General features: G+C 37.1%; 1 protein-coding gene across 8 annotated transcripts in view; it reads right to left on the minus strand.

Moving 5' to 3' along the window:
- Nucleotides 1–27,698, minus strand: part of PRPF40A (pre-mRNA processing factor 40A) — a 57,034-nt gene that overhangs the window by 19,793 nt on the left and 9,543 nt on the right. For all 8 annotated transcript variants that reach the window (XM_055398874.2, XM_055398873.2, XM_055398872.2 and 5 more), the window contains exons 3-5: nt 21,326–21,406; nt 20,104–20,134; nt 18,090–18,106 (exon numbers count right to left, since the gene is read on the minus strand). In XM_055398874.2, the coding sequence (XP_055254849.1) occupies nt 18,090–18,106; nt 20,104–20,134; nt 21,326–21,406 (129 nt within the window). The remainder of the gene's footprint in view (nt 1–18,089; nt 18,107–20,103; nt 20,135–21,325; nt 21,407–27,698) is intronic.

Here is a 27,698-nt window from a genome sequence, read left to right on the forward strand (position 1 = left end):
CTCTAACGTAAGGAATATTTACATAAAGTTGCACACAGTTCTAAACTGACATGCAATAAAGATTCAGGAGTTCAAATTGGAAAGGATGCCTTGGATGACAATCAGAATTTAATAATCAACAAGGTGAAATTTAACAGGGATAAAACATGAATTCAAATGCCTCAACACATGATGAGAATGTTTTATAAACTACTTTGATACAGAATATATATTCACTAATGGTAAGAACCTACTAAAAGGTGTTAGTAAGACTTCAAGTATCAACAGATGTGATACCTCATGGTTACAAGCTCTATAAGGTCACCATATAAACACACGCGCACTAACATAATAATAAAAGGGATTGCAAAGAACTTTTGAGGGATGATAGATGTCTATATTCTTGGTGATAATTCCATGGGTGTGTATTTATTCCCCAAATCATCCAGTCATACACATTTAGTATGTACAGTTTTTCATATGTCAATAATAATAGTGTTTTTTAAAAAGTAATTTTACAAAGAATCATGAATGAATGAATGAATTACTGGATGAGATCAAAGGTACTAAGCCCAGTTCTGGGCATCAGATTTTTCAGATGGTAACAGACTAAAGTATGCTTTAAAAAGGGTTATAAAAATTTCTTCAATCCTCTAAGAAAGAAAAGATAAAAGCACTGTCAAACTATCACAGTTTTTACCACTCAGATTTATGTTAAACTTTTTGAAAGGATTTATTCTTATTTAGGGGCTTTCTACGTGGTGCAAGTGTGTAAAGAACCTGCCTGCAAATGCAGGTTGTTAGATGTAAGAGACACAAGTTTCACTGGGTCGGGAAGATCCCTTGGAGGAGGGCATGGCAACACATTCCAGTATTTTTGTCTGGAGAATCTCATGGAAAAAGGAGCCGGCAGGCTACAGTCCACATGGTTGCACAGAATCAGACACAACTGAAGCGACCTGGCATGCACACACACATTCTTAATTAAGACTTGATTTCATCCTCTATCACTTCTGTGAATACATAAAAAGGAAAATAGGCAAATAAAATAGTCTATTCCTCAAAATTTACAGAGGATGCTTACTGTAACTAAGTTGCTAATGTCTATTATATTTCCATATAATATAATCCCCTGTTGAACACTAAAAATCTTCCTAGCAAAGAAGCATTTGTTAAAAACCGAAACAAAAAAAGCCATAAAATATCTGAAAACCACTGGTACTGGTTCTAAATTTTCTTCTTAACGATTTAAAACTGCCCCCTATCTTCCCTTCCTTATCAACTTTATTGAGTAAGGGAGCAGATCTGCCTTTGATTTCTACTTTGGGAAAATGGCTAAACACATGATTTCATTGCTTTTCCTATTCTCTCACCATAATCACTTTATTCCTAGCTGATAAAAAGAGTGCTGTATCATTATTTCCATGTCATGATTTTCCTACAAACCACTGACAATCTTCTGATGTTGGTATTTTTGCTGTTCAATCATGCACAACTAGGCTGGAAAACAGAGAGCATAGGACAACATGAATGGTAGAATGCATTCCAGTTTCAAATGTGTTAGATGTTGTAATATACTAACTAAAAACTAAATCAGAGTTTCCCTGGTGGCTCAGCCTGCCAATGCAGGAGAAAAGGGTTCCATCTCTGATCCGGAAAGATCCCAAATGCCACACAGCAACTAAGCCTGTGTGCCAGAACTACTGAGCCTGTGCTCTAGAGTCCAGGAACCACAACTACTGAAGCCGGTGTACCCTAGAGCCCACGCTCTACAACAAGAGGCCACCACAATGAAATGTTGCATACCCCAACAAGACAGTAGCCCATGCTTGCTGAAACTAAAGGAAAGTCTGTGAAGCAACAAAGACCCAACATATAAAAAATATATAAATAAATAATTAAGAAACATTTGCAAAATGTGGGAATGGAAAATAAGAAAAGACAACTTAAGGGGACTTCCCTGGTGGTGCAATGGATAAGAATCTGCCTGCCAGTGTAGGGGACATGGGTTTCATCTTTAGTCTGGGAAGATTCCAATGCCACGGAGCAACTAAACCACTGAGTGGAGCAACCAAACTACTGAGCCCGAGAGCCCAACTACCAAGCCCATGAACTGCAACTTCTGAAGCCCAACCTCTCTAGTGACCCTAAGCTTCAGCTACTGAACCTGCATGTCACTACTGAAGCCTGTGCATCTAGAGCCTATGCTCCACAACAAAAGCAGCAGCCAACACAATGAGAAGTCCGTGCACCACAATGAAGAGCTCACCCCAACTAGAGAAAGCCCAAACAGAGCAACTAAGAACCAAATGAATTATAAATAAATACACACAACGAAAAAAGACAACTTGAGGATATAAATCAATGTAATTTTAACAAAACTAGGTGAGGCAAGATGATTATTTTCTGTAATTCCTGAAAAGGGAACTAGAGTTATGTGAAGGAATTACAGACAGCCATTAGAATTAAAAAAAAATTACTTGACCAAATTTGGGCTGTTTAATAGCCCTTCTGAGACTTGTTAATAATTCCATTCCATAAACAGTCAGAAAGAACTTTACAGAATGGATTTCTGAATGATGTAGCAGGATAGTTAGGTTACTGCGAAAGTGAGTGTGAAAGCATTAGTTGTTCAGTCCTGTCTGAGACTTTTAGACCCCATACCAAGTTCCTCTGTCCATGGGATTCTCCAGGCAAAAATACTGGAGTGGGTTACCATTCCCTTCTCCAGAGGATCTTTCCCACCCAGGGATTGAACTCAAGTCTCCTACACTGTTAGGCAGATTCATTACCATCTAAGCCACCAGGGAAGCCCCTAGTGTAAATTCCTTAACTTGTTCCCACATTTTTGCAGAATATGACAACTACAATTTCTCTGGAGTAAACATTAAAAAATTGCTGAAAATGAAATGAAAAAGTGATACAGTAAGAGACATATATGGAAGCTTCTTCAACTGTATGGGTAATGCTTACTTCATAAATTAAATGGTGTTAACATAGATAAACAAACATATGAGATAACAGAATGAAAAAGGAAAGGGCTATGTGCTCTTCACCAAAAATGGGAAGAGAAGATACAAAAGAGTAAGCAATTTAGCATTCACTACCTATTACTTTATTTGAATTTTAAAAGCAGGTAAGACCATTATCCTCATTTTACAAATTAAAAGAACAAAGCTTACAAGGGTTAACAACTTGCTCACAGTGATTCAGGAAATAACAGTTTCAAGCCTGCATTCAGGAACAGTCTAATAGACAAATTCATGGCCAACTATTTAAGTCCTGTACTAACTGCTTTGCATCAGTTATCAGTTAACTCTTTTAATAATCCTTTTTAATAACCCTTTTAAAAACCCTATGAGGTAGGTACCATTTACCATTACCATTTACTAGCCTCACTTTATGGAAGAGGGATCACAAGAAAGTGAAGTAACATGCTCAAGGTAATACAGCCAGCTTGAGTTCAGAACAGCACCGTCCCAGGCCAAAACCCTTATTACGGATCAAGGGTCCAGCTTTTCGCATCAATAGCAATTGAATAATTTCAGACAGGAATATAAATTCTGTATAAATGTCTTAAACAATACACCAAATTCACTTATAAAAGTAAATTTTGGAGTGAGAAAAGTCATTCATTTGATAAATTTTTCACTTTTAAAATATCTAATCTGCAACTTACAGTAAAATTATGTTTCTGGTCAAAACTGGTAATATTTTAAAAGCTTAAAAACAAATATATCTGAATGGTGAGTGGCATAAAAAACATTATCAACAACTAACAACTAGAGAGTTATCTTCATAGGCTAAAATATGACCCAGGCAAGTAGTTATTAAGTATTGTCAGTCATGTTAGTATAGGTTATTTATAAAACATTTGCCTACAAAATTACTGTTTTTTAAAAAACATGAGTTCCCCAAAGCATGCGACGAGTTGACTCACTGGAAAAGACTCTGATGCTGTGAAAAGTTGGGGGCGGGAGGAGAAGGGGACGACAGAGAATGAGATGGCTGGATGGCATCACCGACTCTACGGACATGAGTTTGAGTGAACTCCGGAAGTTGGTGCTGGACAGGGAGGCCTGGCGTGCTGTGATTCATGGGGTCGCAAAGAGTCAGACACGACTGAGCGACAGAACTGAACTGAACTGAACCTCTCAAAGACAAGATAATAACCACCCAAGGACAGTTCAATTACAGTTCTCCCTTCATACTATAAACTCAGATCTGCTTTTAATATAATGAAAAATATGCAGTGCTAACTAAAAACAGTAAGACACTGTAACAAATGATGTAGTGGCACAATATATACAGAAAATACCTGAAAGGAAAAAAAACAAAAACAAAATCCTGGGTATAAGGGGGGGAAAATGCACACACATAATTATCAAGAGACCTTACATACTTTTCAGAGTTAAAAAAGCTGGTCAACAACTGGATTGTGAATAAACTCAGCACATTCAAACTCAAAATGTAAACATTTACACAATGTATAAGCTCAACTGAATGAAAAAAAAAATGATTAAATAAAACACTAAGAAATGTAGAAAAGCCGCTCACTACTCTAAATAAGGAAAACAAACCACAGAGAACAGATTCACAACCAATTTCAAAATCTAGAGGAAACAATTTCCTCCCAAACTATTTACCAAAATTCACCCAAAAGAAAAACATCACAGTTGAATATGTCAGTTACCAAAGATGCAACTGAAAGAAACTTAACCAGCTGATTTTACAGCAGAACTCTATGGAACCTTTCAAGAATAGAGGATTACAATATTATTTCAGATCACAGAAAGAGATGAAAAGCTCTTTATAACAGTAGCAAAACACAACAGAAAGTATCAAAAAAGAAAGCAGGCAATGATGCTTATAAATGTAAGAATTAAAATATTAGCCAAGAGTATTCTACAATGTATACACTTTGAAAAAGTAGAATTTATTATATAAAACCTCTAGGGAATTGGGGGGAAAAAAAAAAAAAACCAACCCACCACACCCACCACAGGATCACACCAATAGAGTTGGTACAACCTGGTGGCTCAGACAGTAAAGAATCTGTCTGCAATGCAGAAGACCCAGGTTCCATCTTTGGGTTGGGAAGATCCCTTGGAGAAGGGAAATGGCAATCCACCCCAGTAATCCTGCCTGGAGAATTCCATGGACAGAGGAGTCTGATGTGCTACAGTCCCCGGGGCCGAAAAGAGTTGGGACAACTGAGCTACTCTGACTTTCATTTTTCACAACCAAACTACATCCTGAAAATCATGGTGATTTACAAGTCTTCAAAAAATAAATAGAAACAAAAAATTCTCAAATAATACAATAATAAAAAGAAAAATACTTAAATGATAATTCATCAAAAACCAATAAAAATTATTCTAAATCCAATTCTATTTAAACTTATGACCAAAACATGAGTCTGCAATCACCATAATTCAATGAACATAGCATGGCAGTAAAATTAAATGATGGGTATTAAGTTTGGGAAAAAGATCAATTCTCCTGCCTTTACTTTGCTAAAAATTCCTATAAAATCTAATTTATTCTAATTATCCAGTGACTGATAATATAGCTGGCTATGAGATAGATCATACATGCATTTATTTTGCACCTGAGCCTTAAAATACAGAGCAAGAGAAAAATATGGGAGAACAAGATGAAAAAAGATTTTAATATACCTATCTCCTTAGGGAGCTCAAGCAGATTAGATATGCCAAGATACAGATTAACAAAATAACTTTAAACTGTCAGCACAAAAAATAATCCTAAAATTGGTCCTGACACAGAACAAAAGTGAGGGTTTAATAAACTACAAAGAATCAATATCTCATAGACTGTGCTTTCTGATCACAATGCGAAAAGGTATGCCTTATAAAAAATAAGTCAAAGGCATGATCAATGAAATAAATAAAGACTTAATTAAAATTAAAAACTTCTGCTTTCCCAAAGACAGTTAAAGAACGAGAAAAGCAGCAAACAAATTATTTGCAAAAGACACATCCATTTAAGTACTGTTAACCAGTATAATCTACCCAATTATATAAAAAAACAAAACTCTAAACAATAAACGAGTAAAAATATCTGGACACCTCAACAAAAAAAGAAATATGCAAGTAAGCATATGAAAACATGCTCAACATCATACATTATTATAGACCTGGAAATTAAAACGCACCACACACCTATTAAAATGAAAAAAAAAAAAAAAAAAAAAAACCCCTAAAAACACCAATAATATCAAATGTTATGGGGCAACAGGAATGCTCATTCACTGCTAATGAGACGTCAAAATGGTACAGTCACATTGGAACAGTTCAGCAGCTTCTTATAAAAGTAAATACACTCCTGGAACTTTCCTGGTGGTCTAGTGGTTAAGAATCCACCTTGCAGTGATGCAGGGAAGGTGGGCTTGATTCCTGGTCTGGAAACTAAGATCCCACATGCTGTGGAGGAACTAAGGCCTCAAACTGCAATTACTGAAGCCCGTGCGTTCTAGAGCACTCATGACACAGCTCCTGAGCCTGAGTGCCGCAGCTACTGAAACCCATGCACTCTGGAGCTCACACACCACAACTACTAAGCCCATGCACCACAACTAGAGTTCATGTGCCGCAACAAAAGATACTGCATGCCACAACTAAGACCTGATGCAGCTGAATAAATCTCTTTTTCAAATTTATAACAGTAAATATACTCTTACTATATGAGAAAAGGGCAACAGAGGATGAGATGGTTGGATGGCTTTACTGATTGAACATGAGACTGAGCAAACTCCAGGAGATAGTGAAGGACAGGGAAGCCTGGCATGCTGCAGTCCACGGGATCACAAACAGTTGGGACATGACAGAGACTGAAAAACATACAATGAAGCAATCATGCTCTGTGATATTTACCCGAATGAGCTGAAAACTTTTCCATATAATTATCTGTACATAATATTTGTAGCAGTTTTATTCATAATTGCTAAAACCTGGAAGCAACCAAGATGTCTTTTAATAGATGAATGGACAAACAAATGGTGGCATGTAAAGGTTGTGGAGTCCCTTGGACTGCAAGGAGATCCAACCAGTCCATTCTAGAGGAGATCAATCCTGGGTGTTCATTGGAAGGACTGATGCTAAAGCTGAAACTCCAATACTTTGGCCACCTCATGCGACGAGTTGACTCACTGGAAAAGACTCTGATGCTGGGAAAGGTTGGGGGTGGGATGAGAAGGGGACGACGGAGAATGAGATGGCTGGATGGCATCACCGACCCTGTGGACATGAGTTTGAGTGAACTCCGGGAGTTGGTGCTGGATAGGGAGGCCTGGCGTGCTGGGATTCATGGGGTTGCGGAGAGTCAGACATGACTGAGCGACTGAACTGAACTGAACGGTTGTGGAGGTGGGAAGAGAGATGAAGAGGAATAGCACAGAGGATTTTTAGGACAGTGAAACTATTCTGGATGACACTACTGTGTGGAATACATGTCACTAAACATTTGTCAAAACTCACCGAATGCATAACACCAAGTGACCCTAATACAAACCGGACTTTGGGTGATAATGATGTGTCATTGTATGTTCACCAACTGTAGTAATGTACCACACTCTGGTAAGAGATGCTGATAGTAGAGAACGTTGTATGTTTGTGAGATTCTCTATTTTGCACTCAAATTAAGATTTCTCTAAAAAAACAACAGGCAATTTGAACAACAACAACAACAAATCCTACATCTAGAAGCTGAGAAAAAACCACTTACTACCTAGTAAATAGAGAAATCAAATGAGGAAAACAGAAAACAAGATACTGAGAGCTGCATAACAACAAAACACTTTCACATCAACATTTAATAGAAACTGAATACTTCTTGCCCCTACTCAAAAAAAAAAGACAATAATGGCTATTATGATTTCTAATTGTATGCTAAATAATTATTAAACCTCTGTAACATAAACATCTGGAAACGCCCAATAACTGCTAAGAAAATTGAAATGGTAACACCAAACCATTACTTTCAAAAAGTACTAGATCCAAAATCAACCTTAAAAGCTTTTGCACAGCAAAGGAAACCATCCACAAACTGAAAAAACCTACTGAATAGCAAATATTTGCAAATGACATGACTGATAAGAGGTTAATATCCAAAATATAAATAGCTTATAGAACGTAACACCAAAAATCCCCCCAAACAAACAAATTAAAAAATGGGCACAAGACCTGAACTGGCGTTTTTCCAAGGAGGAAAAGCAGTAGGCCAACAGACACATGAAAAGAGATGTTTGACAACAAGTGACCATTAAGGAAATGCAAATTAAAATTACAGTGAGATATCACCTCACACGTGTCAGAATGGCTATCATTGAGAAGAATGCAAATAACAAATGTTGGCAAGGATGTACAGAAAACAGAACCCTCATAAATGCTGGAGGGAATGTAAACTGGTATAACCACTGTGGAAACCAGGATGGAGAGTTCTCAAAAAACTAAAAATAGAACTACCATATGATCCAGCAAGTCCACTCCTGGGAAAATAAAAACATTAATTTGAAAAAATACACGCACCCAAATGTTCACAGTAGAACTATTTCCAATTGCCAGGGCAAGAAAGGAACCTAAGGGGTCTATCAACAGATAAATGGATAAAGAAAAGGTGGTAAACAGAGTGTGCGCACACACACACAGACCTGTATGCACAAACAATGGAAAACTATTCAGAAAACCACTAGACTAGTTAGGTATGACCTAAATCAAATCCCTTACGATTATACAGTGGAAGTGACAAATAGATTCAAGGGATTAGATCTGATAAGAGTGCCTGAAAAACTATGGACTGAAGTTCATGACACTATACAGGAGACAGGGATCAAGATCATCCCCAGGAAAAAGAAATGCAAAAAGGCAAAATGGTTGTCTGAGGTGGCCTTACAAACAGCTGAGAAAAGAAGAGAAGGTAAAGGAAAAGGAGAAATGGAAAGATACACCCATCTGAATGCAGAGTTCCAAAGAGTAGTACGGAGAGATAAGAAAGCCCTCCTCAGTGATCATTGCAAAGAAACAGAGGAAAACAAAAGAATGGGAAAGACTAGAGATCTCTTCAACAAAATTAGATATACCAAGGGAACATTACATGCAAGGATGGATACAAAAAAGGACAGAAATGGTATGGACCTAACAAATGGAGAAGATATTTAAAAAAGGTGGCAAGAATACACAGAACTATACAAACAAATCTTCATGATCCAGATAATCATGATGGTGTGATCATTCACTAGAGCCAGACATCCTAAAATGTGAAGTCAAGTGGGCCTTAAGAAGCGTCACTATGAACAAAGCCAGTGGAGCTGATAAAGGTAGTTGAGCTATTTCAAATCCCTAAAAGATGATGCTGTGAAAAGTGCTGCACTCAATACGCCAGCAAATTTTGAAAACACAGCAGTGGCCACAGAACTGGAAAAGGTCAGTGTTGATTTCAATCCCAAAGAAAGGCAATGCCAAAGAATGTTCAAACTACTGCACACAATTGCACTCATCTCACACGCTAGCCAAGCAATGCTCAAAATTCTCCAAGCCAGGCTTCAACAGTACATGAACCGTGAACTTCCAGATATTCAAGCTGGATTTAGAAAAGGCAGAGGAATCAGAAATCAAATTGCCAACAACCGCTTGATCATCGAAAAAGCAAGAGAATTCCAGAAAAACACCTGCTGCTGCTAAGTCGCTTCAGTTGTGTCTGACTCTGTGTGACCCCATCGACGGCAGCCCACCAGGTTCCCCAGTCCCTGGGATTCTCCAGGCAAGAACACTTGAGTGGGTTGCCATTTCCTTCTCCAATGTGTGAAAGTGAAAAGTGAAAGTGAAGTCACTCAGTCGTGTCTGACTCTTAGCGACCCCATGGACTGTAGCCGACCAGGTTCCCCCATCCATGTGATTTTCCAGGTAGGAGTACTGGAGTGGGGTGCCATTGCCTTCTCCAAGAAAAACATCTACTTCTGCTTTATTGATTACACCAAAGCCTTTGACTCTGAAAAATTCTTCAAGAGATGGGAATACCAGAGCACCCTACCTGCCTCCTGAGAAATCTGTATGCAGGTCAAGAAGCAACATTTAGAACAAGACATGGAAAAACAGACTGGTTCCAAATTGGGAAAGGAGCATGCCAAGGCTGTATACTGTTGCCCTGCTTACTTAGCTTATATGCAGGGTACATCATGCGAAATGCTGGGCTGGATGAAGCACAACCTGCAATCGAGTTTGCCGGGAGAAATATCAATAACCTCAGAAATGCAGATGATATCACTTTTATGGCAGAAAGCGAAGAAGAACTGAAGACCCTCTTGATGAAGGTGAAAAAAGAGTGAAAAACCTGGCTTAAAACTCAATATTCAAAAAACTAAGATCATGGCATCCGGTCCCATCACTTCAATGGCAAATAGATTGGGAAACACTGGAAACAATAAAAGGCTTATCTTTTTGGGCTCCAAAATTACTGTAGAAAAAAGACGCTTGCTCCTTGGAAGAAAAGAGACAGCATATTAAAAAGCAGAGACATTACTTTGCCAACACAGGCCCGTCTAGTCAAAGCTACGTACGGTTTTTCCAGTAGTCATGTATGGATGTGAGAGTTGGACTATAAAGAAAGCTGAGCACCGAAGAATTGATGCCTTTGAACCGTGGTGTTGGAGAAGACTCTTGAGAGTCCCTTGGACTGCAAGGAGATCCAACCAGTGCATCCTAAAAGAAATCAGTCCTGAAAACTCATTGGAAGGACTGATGCTGAAGCTCCAATATTTGGTCACCTGATGTGAAGAGGTGACTCATTTGAAAAGACCCTGATGCTGGGGAAGATTGAAGGCGGGAGAAGGGGACAAGAGAGGATGAGATGGCTGGATGGCATCACCGACTCAGTGGACAGGAGTTTGAGCAAGCTCTGTAAGTTGAAGTCTTCTAGGACAGGAAGTGTTCTGCAGTCCATGGGGTCGCAAAGAGTCAGACACGACTGAGTGACTGAACTGAAAGTAATTTTGAACTAGTTCTTCATGTTTTGGAAAAGAAAGTGTGATAAAATCAAACAAAAAAGCTTCTGCATAGTAAAGAAAACAGAGTGAAAAAATAATCTTTGCAGTGGGAGAAAATGTTTGCAAACCATGTAACTGATACAGGGTTAATAGTCACAACACATAAGAAACTCCTACAAATAAACAGCAAGAAATCGCAAATAATCCAATTAAAGAATGGGTGAAAAAGGCATACAAATGGCCATAAGGTACATCAGATACTCAACATCGCTAATCAGAGAAACACAAATCAAAACCATAATGAGATATCACCTCACACCTGGCAGGACAGCTGTTAGCAAAAAACCAAGAAATTACAAATGCTGGAAAGGGTGTGCAGAAATTGGAACCCCAGTATACTGTTGGTGCAAAGTAAGCTGTATAGCCACAATGGAAAAGGGGATGGAAGTTTCTTATAAAATTGCACTTAAGCATCATATACAGTAGCTAAGATATGGAAGAAATATCAATAATCTCAGATATGCAGATGACACCACCCTTATGGCAGAAAGTGAAGAGGAACTCAAAAGCCTCTTGATGAAAGTGAAAGAGGAGAGTGAAAAGGTTGGCTTGAAGCTCAACATTCAGAAAACAAAGATCATGGCATATGGTCTCATCACTTCATGGGAAATAGATGGGGAAACAGTGGAAACAGTGTCAGATTTTATTTTTGGGGGCTCCAAAATCACTGCAGATGCTGATTGCAGCCATGAAATTAAGACGCTTACTTCTTGGAAGGAAAGTTATGACCAACCTAGACAGCATATTAAAAAGCAGAGACATTACTTTGCCAACAAAGGTCCATCTAGTCAAAGCTATGGTTTTCCAGTGGTCATGTATGGATGTGAGAGTTGGACTGTGAAGCAAGCTGATCGCCGAAGAATTGATGCTTTTGAACTGTGGTTTTGGAGAAGACTCTTGAGAGTCCCTTGGACTGCAAGGAGATCCAACCAGTCCATCCTAAAAGAGATCAGTCCTGGGTGTTCATTGGAAGGACTGATGCTAAAGCTGAAACTCCAATACTTTGGCCACTTCATGCGAAGAGTTGACTCACTGGAAAAGACTCTGATGCTGGGAGGTACTGGGGGCAGGAGGAGAAGGGGACGACAGAGGATGAGATGGCTGGATGGCATCACCGACTCCATAGACATGAGTTTGGGTAAACTCCGGGAGTTGGTGATGGACAGGGAGGCCTGGCGTGCTGTGATTCATGGGATCGCAAAGAGTCGGACACAAATGAGCGACTGAACTGAACTGAATATATGGAAATAATATACCTGTCCATGGATGAATTAATGGATAAAGAAGATATATATAAAATACACATATACACAAAGCAAAACAATTTAGCCATAAAAATGAAATGAATGAAATCTTGCCACCTGCAACAACATGGATAGACCTTGAAAGCTAAGTGAAATAGCCAGAGAGAGAAGGACAAGATTAATATAATCTCACTTACAAGTAGACTGTAAAAAAACAAAAAACGCAAGCTTACAGAAACAGAGAACAGATTGATGGTTGCCATAGAGGAGGGTGGCTTGCGGGGTGAGAGAAATTGGTGAAGAATGTCAAAATGTACAAACTTTTAGCTACAAAACAAGGAAATCATGGGGGATAAAATGTACAGCATGGTTAGTATAGTTAGTAACAGTGTATTATATCGTTGAAAGTTGCTTAGAGTCTTAAAATTCTACCTCACAGAAAAAAACAATGTTAGTATGTTAACTAGATTTATTTATAATAATCATTTTACCATGTATACAAGTAACATACCGAACCAGTGCATTTACACCTGAAACTAGTATGTTTTATGTCAATTATACTTAATGAAAACACAAAGTTTCCTAAGCTTTCCCCAGTATTTAAATGTCTTAGGACATATATCCTAATGAGCACCTACTAGGGAGGGTAAACGGGAGTAAAGGTGAAGTCAAAGTGAAAGTCGCTCATTCCTGTCCGACTCTTTGCAACCCCATGAACTGTGCAGTCAATGGAATTCTCCAGGTCAGAATACTGGAATGGCTAGCCATTCCCTTCTCCAGGGGGTCTTCCCAAACCAGGCATCAAACCCAGGTCTCACACTGTAGGCAATTTCTTTACCAGCTGAGCCATCAGGGAAGCCCAAAGATGAAGAACAAAGGGAAAAAAATGAGGGCACCTCCATGGATCAACAATAATGACCATAATCTGAAAACTACAAGTAACTCAGATTTGTGTACCAGAAATCTAAAAAGAAAAAAAAAACAAACAAGTTTTCAAATAAATACATTCTATTTTTGGATAGGAAAACTTAACTGAAACACATGAAATGTTAGTTCTCTTAAAATGGAAGAATTAAATTTAATTCCAGATAAAAACACAATTTTGCCTTTTAAGCATCTCTCTGTTTACGTATTTACAGATTGTTTTCGGTGGGGACAGGGAAATGTACATGCTAACATCTGAAAATAGCAAAGGAAATAATGAAAAGAGAAACCATGAACAACTTGTCTTATTAAATATGAAATCTACTCTAAGTTTCCCTGGTGGCTCAGTGGTACACAATCCATCTGCCAACTTAGGAGACTCAGGTTCAATCCTAAGAGTCCCTGGAGATGGAAATGGCAATCCACTCCAGTATTTTTTAACTTACTTTTAATTGAAGGATGACTGCTTTATAGGATTGTGTTGGTGCCTGTCAACACTCCAGTATTCTTGCCTCGGAAAACCCATGGACAGAGGAGCCTAACAGACTACAGTCCAGGGGTCATCAGTCAGACATGAGTTGGGTGACTAAACGATAATCAGGAAACGGAATAATACTGAATCAGAAATAAAGTGAAAAAGAAAACCCAGAAATAGATGTCAGAATATGTGAGTTTAATATACGACAAAGAAAGCTATTTCAATCAAGTGAGAAAAATAAAGGTTTGACACACAATTCAAACAACCAAAATATTAATCATAGTGGTTTCCTTATGGAAAAAGAAACTTAGGTAATTTCCTTTATTCTTTTTAACTTATGTCTGCTTCATTTTCCTCCCAGTGAGCCCCTATTATTTAAATAAGCAGGAAAAACAAGACGCTATCATAAGTCAAAACCAAAAAGACATATAATGAAAAATACCAAGTGGATATTTTATAACCATTCAACTTTTAACGCTTTTAAAAAAGATATGTTTAAAATACAGTTCACAATTAAACATCTTTCCCCCAAATTTACCATACCCGCAATTAATTCACAGCTTTCTGAATTTTCTCAACTATATGAGAATGACAACTACCTCTCAGGAGTACTGTTTTGACTAAATGAGATTACACACATAAACTTCATAAAGCTTTAAGGGGAAAAAAAACACCAGAATACGCTTGGAGGCTAAAGAATAGAGCTATTATCAATAACCATAAAATAGTCATCTTTAAGTGAGGCCTCAGGCTTACATTATTTTTCTAAACAGCATGAAAATGTATGAGAAAAGAGCATTCAGAACATTAGCAAAAAGAACTAGAATATTACTATCTTAAAATTAAGTACTGAGGGGAGAAAAAAAAATGCCATATAGCAATGTCATTCTCTCCTTTCCTAAGGAAAATCAAGCAACTCTTGTGTTTCTGATTCTGTATTAAGGAAGATACAAGCAAAGAAGTATTTTAAACGACTAAATATTAGGAAAAATCTACATCAAATTTACAGTAATAGACAAAAGTAGACAAATTTTTGTTTACAAAGGAGTACATTCTAATATAATGCTTAATTGAAAATTATCAATTACTGTATACTTGTTTCCATTCTAATTGTGATGGGGAGAATGCAAATCCTGTAAAAACTGATTTATATTTGAATCCCGTATCTCTCATTACCCCTTTGTGGATTACAGCCTAGCCATGGCGAAGGGGACTGGGTAACTCAATAAAGCTATGAGTCATGCCCTACAGGGTTACCCAACACTGATAAGTCATAGTGAAGAGTTCTAACAAAACGAGGAACAGCAAATCTCTCCAGTATTCTTGCCAGGAGAACCCCACAAATAGTATGGAAAGGTAAAATAATATGATACTGGAAGATGAGCCCCCTATGTCAGAAGGTGTCCAATATGCTACTGGAGAAGAGTGATAAACAGCTCTAGAGAGACTGAAGCTGCTGTGCCAAAGTGAAAAACAACCCTCAGTTGAGGATGTGTCTGGTGGTGAAAGTAAAGTCCGATGCTGTAAAAAAAAAAATAATACTGCACAGGAAACAGGAATGTTAGGTTCATGAATCAAGGTAAATTGGAAGTGGTCAAACAGGAGATGGCCAAGAGTGAACACTGACATCTTATGAATCAGTGAACTAAAACTGATGGCAATGGTTGAATTTAATTCAGATGACCACTGTATCTACTACTGTGGGCAAGAATCCCATAGAAGAAATGAAGTAGCTCTCACAGTCAACAAAAGAATCAAAATGCAGTATTTGGGTATAATCTTAATAACAACAGAATCAACTCCATTCATCTCCAAGGCAAATCATTCAACATCACAGCATGTCTAAACCACTAATACCGAAGAGGTTGAAGATGACTGGTTAAAGAACACCTTCTAGAAATACTGTAAAAAAAAAAAAAAAAATGTACTTTTTATCGCAGGGGGTTGGAATGCAAAAGTAAAAAGTCAAGATATACTCAGAATAACAGGCAAGTGTGGACTCAGAGTACAAAATGAAGCAGGGTAAAGGCTAACGAGAGTTTTGCCAAGAACACGCTGGTCACAGCAAACATTTCAACAACCCAAGAAATACTCTATACATGAACATCACCAGATGGTCAATACCAAAACCAGAGTGATTATATTCTTTGTAGTCCAAGATGGAGAAGCTCTACACAGTCAGCAAACAAGACCTGGTGCTGACTATGGCTCAGATCACGAGCTCCTTATTGCAAAATTCAGGCTTAAATGGAAGAAAGTAGGGAAAACCACTAGGCCATTCAGATACGACCTAAATAAAATTCCTTATGATTATACAGGGAAGTGACAAATAATTAACGGGTTAGATCTCACAGACGGAGTGCCTAAAGAACTATTGACAGAGGTATAACACTGTTTAGGAGGCAGTGATCAAAACCAGACCCATGAAAAAGAAACGCAAGAAGGCAAAGTGGTTATCTGAGGAGGCTTTACAAATAGCTGGGGAAAGAAGAGAAGTAAAAGGCAAGGGAGAAAGGTAAAGTTATACCAAACTGAGCACAGAGTTCCAGAGAACAGCAAGGAGGGATAAGAAGGCCTTCTTAGATGGGCATGATGAAGAACAGAAATGGTTAAGGACCTAACAGAAGCAGAAGGAGGCAACAACACACAGAAAAACTATATACATACATACATATATCATCTAGATTTTTAAAATCATAGTTATCTGGGTCAATAAGACTTATTGTGTCTTATTGACTTACTGTGTCTGACTCTTTGCGACCCCATGGACCGTAATCTGTCAGGCTCCTCTGTCACTGAGATTCTCCAGGCAAGCAAACTGGAGTGGGTTGCCATTTCCTTCTCCAACTTCTGCTTTGTTGACTTAGACTGTGGGGACCACAACAAACTGTGGAAAATTCTTAAAAGAGATGGGAACAGAGACCACGTTACCTGTCTCCTAAGAACCTGTATGTAGATCAAGAAGCAACAGTTAGACATGGAATAACGGACTGGTTCCAAATTGGGAAAGGAGTACAAGGCTGTATATTGTCACATTGCTTATTTAACTTAAATGCAAAGTACATCATGCGACATGCTGGACTGGATGAATCTCAAGCTAGAATCAAGATTGCTGGGAGTAATACCAACAACCTCAGATACGCAGATGATTCCACTCTTAACGGCAGAATGTGAAGAGGAACTAAAGAGCCTCTTGATGAAAGTGAAAGAGGAGAGTGAAAAAGCTGGCTTAAGACTCAACATTCAAAAACTAAGATCATGGCATCTGGTTCCATCACTTCATGGCCAACAGAAAGGGAAAAAGTGGAAACAGTGACAGACTTTACTTTCTTGGGCTTCAAAATCACTGCAGATGTTGACTGCAGCCATGAAATTAAGATGCTTGGTTCCTTGGAAGGAAAGCTATGACAAATCTAGACAGTGTATTAAAAAGCAGACATCACTTTGCCAACAAAGGTTGGTAAGAGTCAAAGCTATGGTGTTTCCAGCAGTCATATACAGATGTTAGACTTGGATCATTAAGAAGGCTGAGCCTGAAGAACTGATGCTTTCAAATTGTCGTGCTGAAGAAGAGTCTTGAGAATCCCTTAGACTGCAAGGAGTTCTAGCTAGTCATTTCTAAAAGAAATCAATCCTGAATATTCATTGGAAGGATTGATGCTGAAGCTTAAGCTCCAATACTTTGTCCACCTGATGCGAACAGCCAACTGACTGGAAAGGACCTTGATGCTAGGAAAGACTGAGGACAAAAGGAGAAGGGGACAGCAGAGGATGAGATTGTCAGATAGTGTCACTGATTCAGTGGACATGAATTTGAGTAAACTCGGAGAGATAGTAGAGGACAGCGGACCCTGAAGAGCTGCAGTCCATGGGGTTGCAAAGAGCTGAACACAATTTAGTGACTGAACAACAATAACAATCTCTCATTAAGTTCCAGGAAAATTATTTTTTTTAAATAAATCATTCAAACAACTTTTCAACCTTTGCCACAGAAAATAAAGGAAAAGGGTTCAACTAAGTAGATGATCTCTAAATCAGAGTAAGGATCAGTCTTTCCTGGTGGTCCGGTGGTTAAGAATCTGCCTGCCAGTGCAGGGGACATAGCTTTGATCCCTGGTCAGGGAAAATTCCACACACCTTGGGGCAACTAAGCTGGTGCATCTCAACTACTGAGTCAGTGCTATACCACCCATGCTTTGTAACAAGAGAAGGCACCACAACAAGAAGCCCATGGACCACAACTAGAGGGTAGCCCTCACATGCCGCAAGCAGAAAAAGTATATGCACAACAAAGACGACTCAGCACAGCCAAAAGTAAATAATAAATAACATTTAAAACACGAAGAAACAAGAATCAATGTAACAGGCAAACAATTATAATGAAATATATTCCAAAGGTACTTACGGCGCCAGAAGTTGTACCTAAAAAAAAATTGGGGGAAGAGTATTACAATGTGATAAATCATGCTGTCCTTGAGTTAACAGTTTTAAAATATTGATTCATACTACTTTTTCTCCTCATGCCATCACACTAAGTATCCTAAGACTTTTCCATATGACTTATGTGCTTGCTCTGTTTCCCATAAAAAGAAAACATCTATAGTGCAAAGCACTTTCAGAATTAAGTTGGCACTTTGAACTTTCAATCTACAAACTCACTTGACAGCTGTTAGAGAAGCTAACAGCTTGCCTTTTGCTTCTCCTCTTCCTGTTATTATAGCTTTCCCATCTTGACTAATTCCTGTTTCTCTGCTATACTGCTGATAGTAATGAATGTGTATAGTAATGTATAGTAATGAATGTTTCAGACCTCTGATACTGTTCTTTAAAGTCAGAGCCACTCAGTCATGTCTGATTCTTTGCTACTCCATGGACTGTATGTAGCCTGCCAGACTCCTCTGCCCATCAAATTTTCCAGACCAGAATACTGGAGTGGGTAGCTGTTTCCTTCTCCAGGGTATCTTCCCAACCTAGGGATCAAACCCAAGTCTCCTGCATTGCAGGGAGATTCTTTACCGCCTGAGCCACCAGAGAAGCCCTCTATGCTTTAGGTTTATGACAATTTCAATTATCTAGGTTCCAAAACACATGCTGTATAATACAGTATCCTCTGGCCATCACATATCCCTGTTTAAATTAGATTAAGTAAAATTTAATGCTCAGTTCCTTCTGCGCACTAGCCACATTTCAATACTCAATAATTACATGTGGATATATATGACACTACAGATTACAGAACAATTCCTTCCTTGCAGAAAGTTCTGTTAGATGGTACTATCTTAAACTATTACCAAAGCCCTCTTAAGACATAAAAAGAAATCCATATTAGTTACAAAGTTCATACAAATAATCTCTAACTTTAGAAACAAGTAGCTTAAAATTATCTGCAAAAAAAACAAACTGACTGTAAAAAGAAAACAAAACTAAGTACATAGATACTAAACAGCAATCAAAAGCAGCTAGTATGAAATATCAGTAAGAGAGCCAGAGCATTTAAAAACTAAAAATGGTAAGGTAACTTTCGAAGATTATTTAGGGTAATAGTAACCAGCTCAAGATATCTAAATAGACCTAGAATACTATTCTAAAGTATATCAGAATATCGTTACAACTTAAATGATGAAAACCATGAAACATCTTAAAAAGATCAACTGTGGCCCATATAAACCCACAAACTGCATTTTAAACATGTTTCAACTGATAATGTTTAAAAGACAAAATGTTTTGGCAGAATCATGGGACAAAGTACACCATCTAGAATACATGGAACATTACTTGTGTATAATTGAAGCATTATTATTATACATTAAAGTCATACTAGTCATTTGTAACACTCATAAGTAACCTGCTGGAAAAAAATATGCATTATCAGAGGACTTACGAACAACACGGACCAAGCAGGTACCAAAAAAATGACTGAAGTAGTCCAGAAGGCTGAGAGTGCATGCCTGATATCTGAAGTATGGAGTCCCTCTCCCATTCCACAAGGTTTGCTGAATACAAATATGGACTCAACCAGAATTTTTTATTCAAATATTCTTTGAGTATTTACTGTACTGAGAAGGACCACTGTAACTATTAAAAGTACAGATCATCCAACTTTAAAATAAATTCAATCTCTGTGTAAAATGATAAATTCAACTTTATATAAGCCTGCAGATTTCAATGTTAGCAGTTAATTATAAAATTTAAAAACATTGTATGGGCCAAAGCATATCTTGTAGACCAAATCTGGCCCCAGAACTCCATACCTAAAATTATGACAATTTCCTATGGATTTAATTATGAATGCTATACAAAAAAAAAAAAAAATTGGAAGCTGATTATAATGCCCAGGAGACACTGTTTTATTCCTCATTCGAGGACAGCTGTGACTGTCTATATTAAGTCTAGTATATCACCATAAATGGTATACATACCTGCTGCTACATCCATATTATTTACTCCTGGCTGTAAGAAGAAAAAATGAAATTAGTAACATTTACTTTGCACAAGCTGTATTTTATATACAATCCTCATAAAGCGTAGTCAATCAAACCCTTCTCTGTATTAATTCTCTAGTCACCGACTCAAAGATTTTGGTTAAGTTTTAGTGATCTTGGTTCCCTAAGCTTGCTCTAAATTGTTAAAAACAAAACAGTAACCTACAGTTACTAAAGCGCTTTAAATGTTTTATTTATATGATCATCAGTTATATAAAAGATCCACAATTCTAAGATCCAAAAAGCTGAAAACCTTTTAAGTTTGGCATCAAAACTCATCACAGTGGCCAAAGCTAAACTGAGTAATAGGAATTCTTTAGTCTTAATGTACCCCACATCAGAATAAACATCTCTATGTTCTGATTTAGAAATAAAAGGGCACTGGCCAAAACCCCGTGGGAAATTTTTACATAATTATTATATACTATATGCAGTGTACTACTTTATAATATTAAAAACAAACTTTGAAATGTATCTGCCCCTAGGGGTTTTGGAGAAGTCACTGCAAACTTACCATCCCAGTGGAGTATGCCACAACTGTTCATTAAAACTAACCAATAAATAAGTCACACTAATTTTAATATCATAATGATTTCTATATTGCTATACTATCTAATACTATCTAATAGATCTAATAGGGTGATAAGATTATTCAAGAATTTTCTAAGTAATGTGCCATAGCTGAAGTCTTATGAATTGTGGATTTCAAATGAAATCTAATTTCTAAATTGAGAATCCAGTATTAAATCACATCACATCAACTTTTAATCAGCAGTCAGTAATTAGAATGCTACTAGAGAAGGAAATGGCAACCCACTCCAGTGTTCTTGCCGAGAGAATCCCAGGGATGGCGGAGCCTGGTCGGCTGCCGTCTATGGGGTCGCACAGAGTCGGACACGACTGAAGCGACTTAGCAGCAGCAGCAGCAGCTAACAAATCACGCTTTTCAGAATTCTAGACTTGCTTAATGTAGAATAACTAAGGATAGGAAAATTGTAAATGCCTGGACTCTAAAAACTTAAAGAGTCCTTGTAATTCCCACCTTATAGTACTCAGGAGGCGCTTAAATGACTAACACGAATGCCTCCAAAATATATATGCTGTTTCATACACAAAAGAAATCAAAACATCACACAAAAAGTTATTTTCGCAAGATTACCGGTAAGGCAGGCTGCATGGAAGCCTGAGACATATGAGACATCATCATTCCAGGCATTACTGAAGACATCATTCCAGGCATCTAGAACAAAAGTAAAAAAAGATTACTATGCAAGACCAAAGCACCTAGTAAGACTTTAAGAATCTATCTGATTAAAGCAACTGTGTACAATTTAAGATTAAAACCCAATGAATACTATATGAATAGCATGCTTAGTAAGTGCTTGTTGAATGAATGAAGTTATTTTATTAACGATCTATTTATGTGTGTGTCATCATAATTACTTTAACAAGTACATTTAAAAGTTTAGATTATGTGTTATTTATAACCTAAAATTTAAGAATATTAATTTCCTTTTAACTCAAAACCAACGTTTTTCACCCTTCTTTAGAGCAAGACAAAACATTTTTTTCAGTATTTCACACCTTTGTTTTTTAATATCTGTATTAAATAATTTTCATATCCATCTGGTCTTTTTAAAAGCTCTAAGTCAAAGGTGCTTGTAACTCACTGACTTCAAACAAATACATAAGTAATAGACTTTTCAAAGTCAAATCTATAAAGAAAAATTAAGGCACATATACACATGCATATCTGAAGAAAGAAAGTATTAGCTTGGTGGCTTAATCTCATCTACCAATGACTGTCATCCAAACCTATGAACGAATCTTCACTACTAATCATGAATAAAAATCACAAAAATTGACACAAATTTCCAAAGGATTTGTCACATATTTAGTACAATCTCACATCATAATTTTAATATGAACAAATGGAAGGAAAACATGAAGAGAGATAAAATTATATAAAACAATCACAGGTACTGGAACTAGGTAACCAGTTATTCAGCAGTTTCAAATTAAATGAACAATCTAAAAAATAGGAACAACAAAAAAGAAGCATATTGGTCAACAGGAACATATAAAGCCTACTGAAATAAGAGGAGAACACTCAAACACTGATGTTTATTACTTGTGAAAGTCAACTCATGATGCAAAACTAGGCTAAGTATCATTAAAATGAAGTTGCATGGTATTTATGGATGAAAAAAAATTAACAAAAAAAAAGGCTTTTTAGTCTTCAAAACATTCAATGAATTGTTTAAACATCACTAAACAAGAACTTGACAGAAAACATGTGACTAGAATTTGAAATATAGGTCAAATAATGTTTTCTTTTTTCAAAGTACAGAATTTCAAAACAAATTATTGATGAGCCTCTACAACCCCATGACTAACAGAAGATATACCCTCACAATTAATTCTGCTTTAGGCTAACAGCAAAATATGTTTGAATTCTTAAAGAACTAAGTAACAAATTATGAAGGGAAGCATAGTGGGCAACAGAGAGAAATGGCCTGCTATTAAAATGGTCTGTATATAAAATCAAAAGCTAGTAACACATCTCCAAACTAGGATTCTAAGCCAAACAGAGAAACTGAAGTTTAAAAACTTAAGAGAAAAATGAATCAGTCTTTTCTCATAAGAATTTAAGACACTGAAGGGAAAAGATAAATTGGATATATGAGATTAACAGATACACACTACCATATATAAAATGAACAGCAAGGACTTACTGTACAGTCCAGAGAACTGTATTCAACATCTTGTAATAAACTATAATGAAAAAGAATCAAAAAAAAAAAGAATATACATATATATGTATAACCAAATCACTGCACTGTACACCTGAAACTAATACAATATTGTAAATCAACTAGACTTCAATTAAAAGAAAAATAAATTCCCTATTAAGCAAATATCAAAATTATAGCTACAAAGACTTTTGTGGCAACATGTAAAATGCTTCTGACTCCATGTTAAGAGGAAAAAGTCATAATCAAAAGAGTGCATACACTATGATTAAAATTTTGAAATACAGATGTACATACCATAAAATCTGGAATAAAATTTACCAGAAATTATAATATGGGTTATTTATTTCTCATTTTACTTTTCAAACCTTCTGGAATGATGTCTTTAAAACTAAACAACCAAACTGAAAGAATTCTGTCCTAATTTTACTTCTTAAAAAAAAAGGATTAAAGACATTTTAAAAGGGGGGTAAAATCTCCATCATGCAATAGAGTATTTCCACATGACAGCAGTACAAAAGACTGTACAAATAAATTTAATTGCAAACTGAAATACTCTACTTCATTAAGACACCATGATCAAAGCCCATCTTCAAACAAAGCACAAAAGGGCTTATATATAACAAAAGTTTTACTAGACCAGGTCAATGAGATAGCAAATATCTGAAGAGAATTTGACAGAGTTCTCGCAATTGTTCTTCTTCCCACACTTTAGATTTTAAAACATCTCAAAAATTTGCCTTTATAGATTAGTACTCGTGCTACTGGTTACATAATGAAATTTAATGTCAAATAAAAAGTTAAATTCTCCCTCTGAATCTCTGTTCATTTTGAAGGGTAGCAACCAGCTAGCAACCAGTTAAAAATTGTTCATCCTAACAAACACTGGTAAGATTCTTAAATTATGTACAACTGAGTATCAGGCAAGAACACTGGACTGGGTTGCCATTCCCTTCTCCAGGGAATCTTCCCTGGCTCTGGCATCCAACTTGCATCTCTCCTGCATTGAAAGGCAGGTTCTTTATCACTAGCACCACCTGGGAAGCCCTCTAAAAGTAAACAGATCATTAATTTAATTCTAAAGCTAAACTGTGACGTTATTAACATGAAACCAAGGGACAAAAACATAAATATGCGAAGTACGTCTGTTTCTCATGAAAAACTATTACAAGAATCTGATAAAATTAAGATCTCCTCCAGAGACTTGCACATCATAGAAAAGCTTGTTTCTCAAAGTCTGAAAAATCTATTTTGCGGAACTGCTATGATTTCCACTTAGGATACACCTAATATGGAGATGCATGTGTCAACCTGACTGACTGAAGCTGAAATCTTTTGGAGGATTTGTGTTGACTGACGCCAGTCACTTGGCAGCATCATCAATCTGAGACCATTAAATTTTTCTAAGTTACTTATTTAACACCGCAATGGTAATGGGAATCTAGGCTGCAAGCTTATGACAGAACTGGCTTGTGGTTTAAATCCTCAGAAGTGACTTCTTTGCCTTCCCCTTTGCACAATTAGCAAAGTCGAGACATTTGAGTTGCTTTCCTGTCCCTTTTTACATGGCATATTATCTGTTGCTTCACAGTCAGGGAACAGCCCTTTGGCATCCCAACTTTATCCAGAGACTTCTCATTTAAGTTTGCTTTTTCTCACTGAGGGCATGTAATATTCTGTTGGCCAAAGAGTTTGTTTTGATTTTTTGAAAAATCCAAACTCTTTGGCCAACACAATATAATGGAACTTCTCATCAATAATGAGATCTTAAGTTCAATGAAGACAGGATGTTCATTCAAAATGGCTAAAGGGAACAATTCTTGCACAGTTGCTGCAATAACGCCACAACAAATTCCATAAGCCAGATCCTCTTAAAGCTTCAAAGTGGTAGCTTACACTAAGCTTGCTGAGAAGCACACTTTAAAATTACAAATGACCGTGTAGAGCTTCACAAATTTCTACTTAAGCTACATTAGCAAATATATTAAGTGCTATAATTAAGAATTTTTAGTTGTTAGGAGAAAAGGAATGAGAAGGGTGAAAGGCATACATGAGATATAAACTAAACTGCCTAAAATATTAAGCATCTAAATATAATGGACAACTTGGCACCTTTAAAGAAATAACTCACACACAACTTGATATGCTTTTACAAAGTAGGCAATGATTTGTGTGATATCGTTCTCTTTTTTTAACAATAAAAGTTAAATCAAGAAAATCTCTTGAAAATTCTCAGAAGAATCATCCATTTGCTGAAAATAAAAAAGTGAGTAAAAACCAGGGAGCACCACACAATCCACTCAGTCATTCTTAGCATCCTAGTTTAGAAAATTTCTCATGTTAGACAAAAACAAGCATGATTCATTGATCACTCTAGATATTAATTTTTAAAAAATTTTCTGTAATAAAAGCAATCCTGTTAATGTTATAGCAAATGAGTTACACAAAATGTAAATTAGCCCAATTTTATTATGATATGAAAAAAAAAGTGCACATCTTCACGTTGGCACCTCAAAATTTCTTTTCTTCATAATTATTTCCTGAAGTTTCTCCTGGTGGAAAGAAATCACACAACCTAACTTATTTTTTGTCCAAATATTAACTCTTGAATTTGGTTGACTTTTAAAAAACTACTATTGCTCCCCTTGTAGCTGGAAACTGATTACTTAGATAGTTTGAGTCTTGCCTTTATACTTGGTTCCTTTTAAATGTGCTAAAGTTAATTCCACAACACACTCTACAGAGCCTAGTATAGTATTTAAAGACAACTATTTCCTAAACCACTAACTTACCTTATATACAAATATATGAATGCAAAATATTAAGTATTGAATAAATGTGAAAACTACATCTTTGAATGTAACTAAAAATTCATTCAATTGGAAATAAATAGAAATACCCATTTAAAGCATATTCTTCAGTTCAGTTCAGTCGCTCAGTTGTGTCCGACTCTCCGCGACCCCATGAATCACAGCACGCCAGGCCTCCCTGTCCATCACCAACTCCCGGAGTTCACTCAAACTCATGTCCACAGAGTCGGTGATGCCATCCAGCCATCTCATTCTCCGTCGTCCCCTTCTCCTCCCGCCCCCAACCTTTCCCAGCATCAGTCTTTTCCAGTGAGTCAACTCGTCGCATGAGGTGGCCAAAGTATTGCAGTTTCAGCTTTAGCATCAGTCGTTCCAATGAACACCCAGGATTGATCTCCTTTAGAATGGACTGGTTGGATCTCCTTGCAGTATAAGGGACTCTCAAGAGTCTTCTCCAACACCACAGTTCAAAAGCATCGATTATTCGGCGATCAGCTTTCTTCACAGTCCAACTCTCACATCCATACATGACCACGGGAAAAACCATTGCCTTGACTAGACGGACCTTGGTTGGCAAAGTAATGTCTCTGCTTTTTAATATACTATCAAGGTTGGTCATAACTTTCCTTCCAAGGAGCAAGCGTCTTTTAATTTCATGGCTGCAATCAGCATCTGCAGTGATTTTGGAGCCCAAAAAAATAAAGTCTGACACTGTTTCCACTGTTTTTCCATCTATTTCCCATGAAGTGATGGGACCAGATGCCATGATCTTTGTTTTCTGAATGTTGAGCTTCAAGCCAACCTTTTCACTCTCCTCTTTCACTTTCATCAAGAGGCTTTTGAGTTCCTCTTCACTTTCTGCCGTAAGGGTAGTGTCATCTGCATATCTGAGGTTATTGATATTTCTCCCGGCAATCTTGATTCCAGCTTGTGCTTCTTCCAGCCCAGCATTCCTCATGATGTACTCTGCATATAAGTTAAATAAGCAAGGTGACAATATACAACCTTGACGTACTCCTTTTCCTATTTGGAACCAGTCTGTTGTTCCATGTCCAGTTGCTTCCTGACCTGCATACAGGTTTCTCAAGAGGCAGGGCAGGTGGTCTGGTATTTCCATCTCTTTCAGAATGTTCCACAGTTTATTGTGATCCACACAGTCAAAGGCTTTGGCATAGTCAATGAAGCAGAAATAGATGGTTTTCTGGAACTCTCTTGCTTTCTCCATGATTCAGCGGATGCTGGCAATTTGATCTCTGGTGCCTCTGCCTTTTCTAAAACCTGCTTGAACATCTGGGAGTTCACGGTTCACATATTGCTGAAGCCTGGCTTGGAGAATTTTGAGCATGACTTTACCAGCGTGTGAGATGAGTGCAATTGTGCGGTAGTTTGAGCATTCTTTGGCATTGCCTTCTTAACAACCTAAAATAAGCGGCTGCATTCTGGGACAATCATTTACTTCCTCTTCATCTACAGTTATACATAAACTCCAGACATCTCTCACTTTCTGATATAACATTTAAACAAAAAAAAAGACAATATTTGCAAAACCGCTTTCACATGGAGTAAAACCTTCCATTTAATAAGTCAACTTCTAGTAGTCATTATTAGTTTGCTAAATTCTTTTAACCTGGAGACTTTAGAATCACTGAAGCAAAACACTATTCCTTCAAATTCTAAGGTGTAATGTAAAGGCATAATCTCATACAGCAATACAAGGATGCAGCCTAGTAGAGCTATTAAGTATACTCTGGAATCAGACTGCCAGAATTCCTATCCCAGTTGTGTAACCCTGGGCAACTTTCCTTAACCCTCAATTTCCTCACCCACAATACGAGGAAAAATAGTACTCATCTGATAGGATTGTTGTAGGAATTAAAGGGAATAATACATGAATACACACTGGCACTTAAAGCAGCGCTCAATAAATGAAAGCTGTTTTATTACAGTTGCTCTCCAACTCATATAAAGT

The sequence above is a fragment of the Moschus berezovskii genome, chromosome 2, assembly GCF_049115385.1.
Source record: "Moschus berezovskii isolate FMDL1 chromosome 2, NW_MosBer_1.0, whole genome shotgun sequence".
In the NCBI taxonomy this organism is placed as follows: domain Eukaryota; kingdom Metazoa; phylum Chordata; class Mammalia; order Artiodactyla; family Moschidae; genus Moschus; species Moschus berezovskii.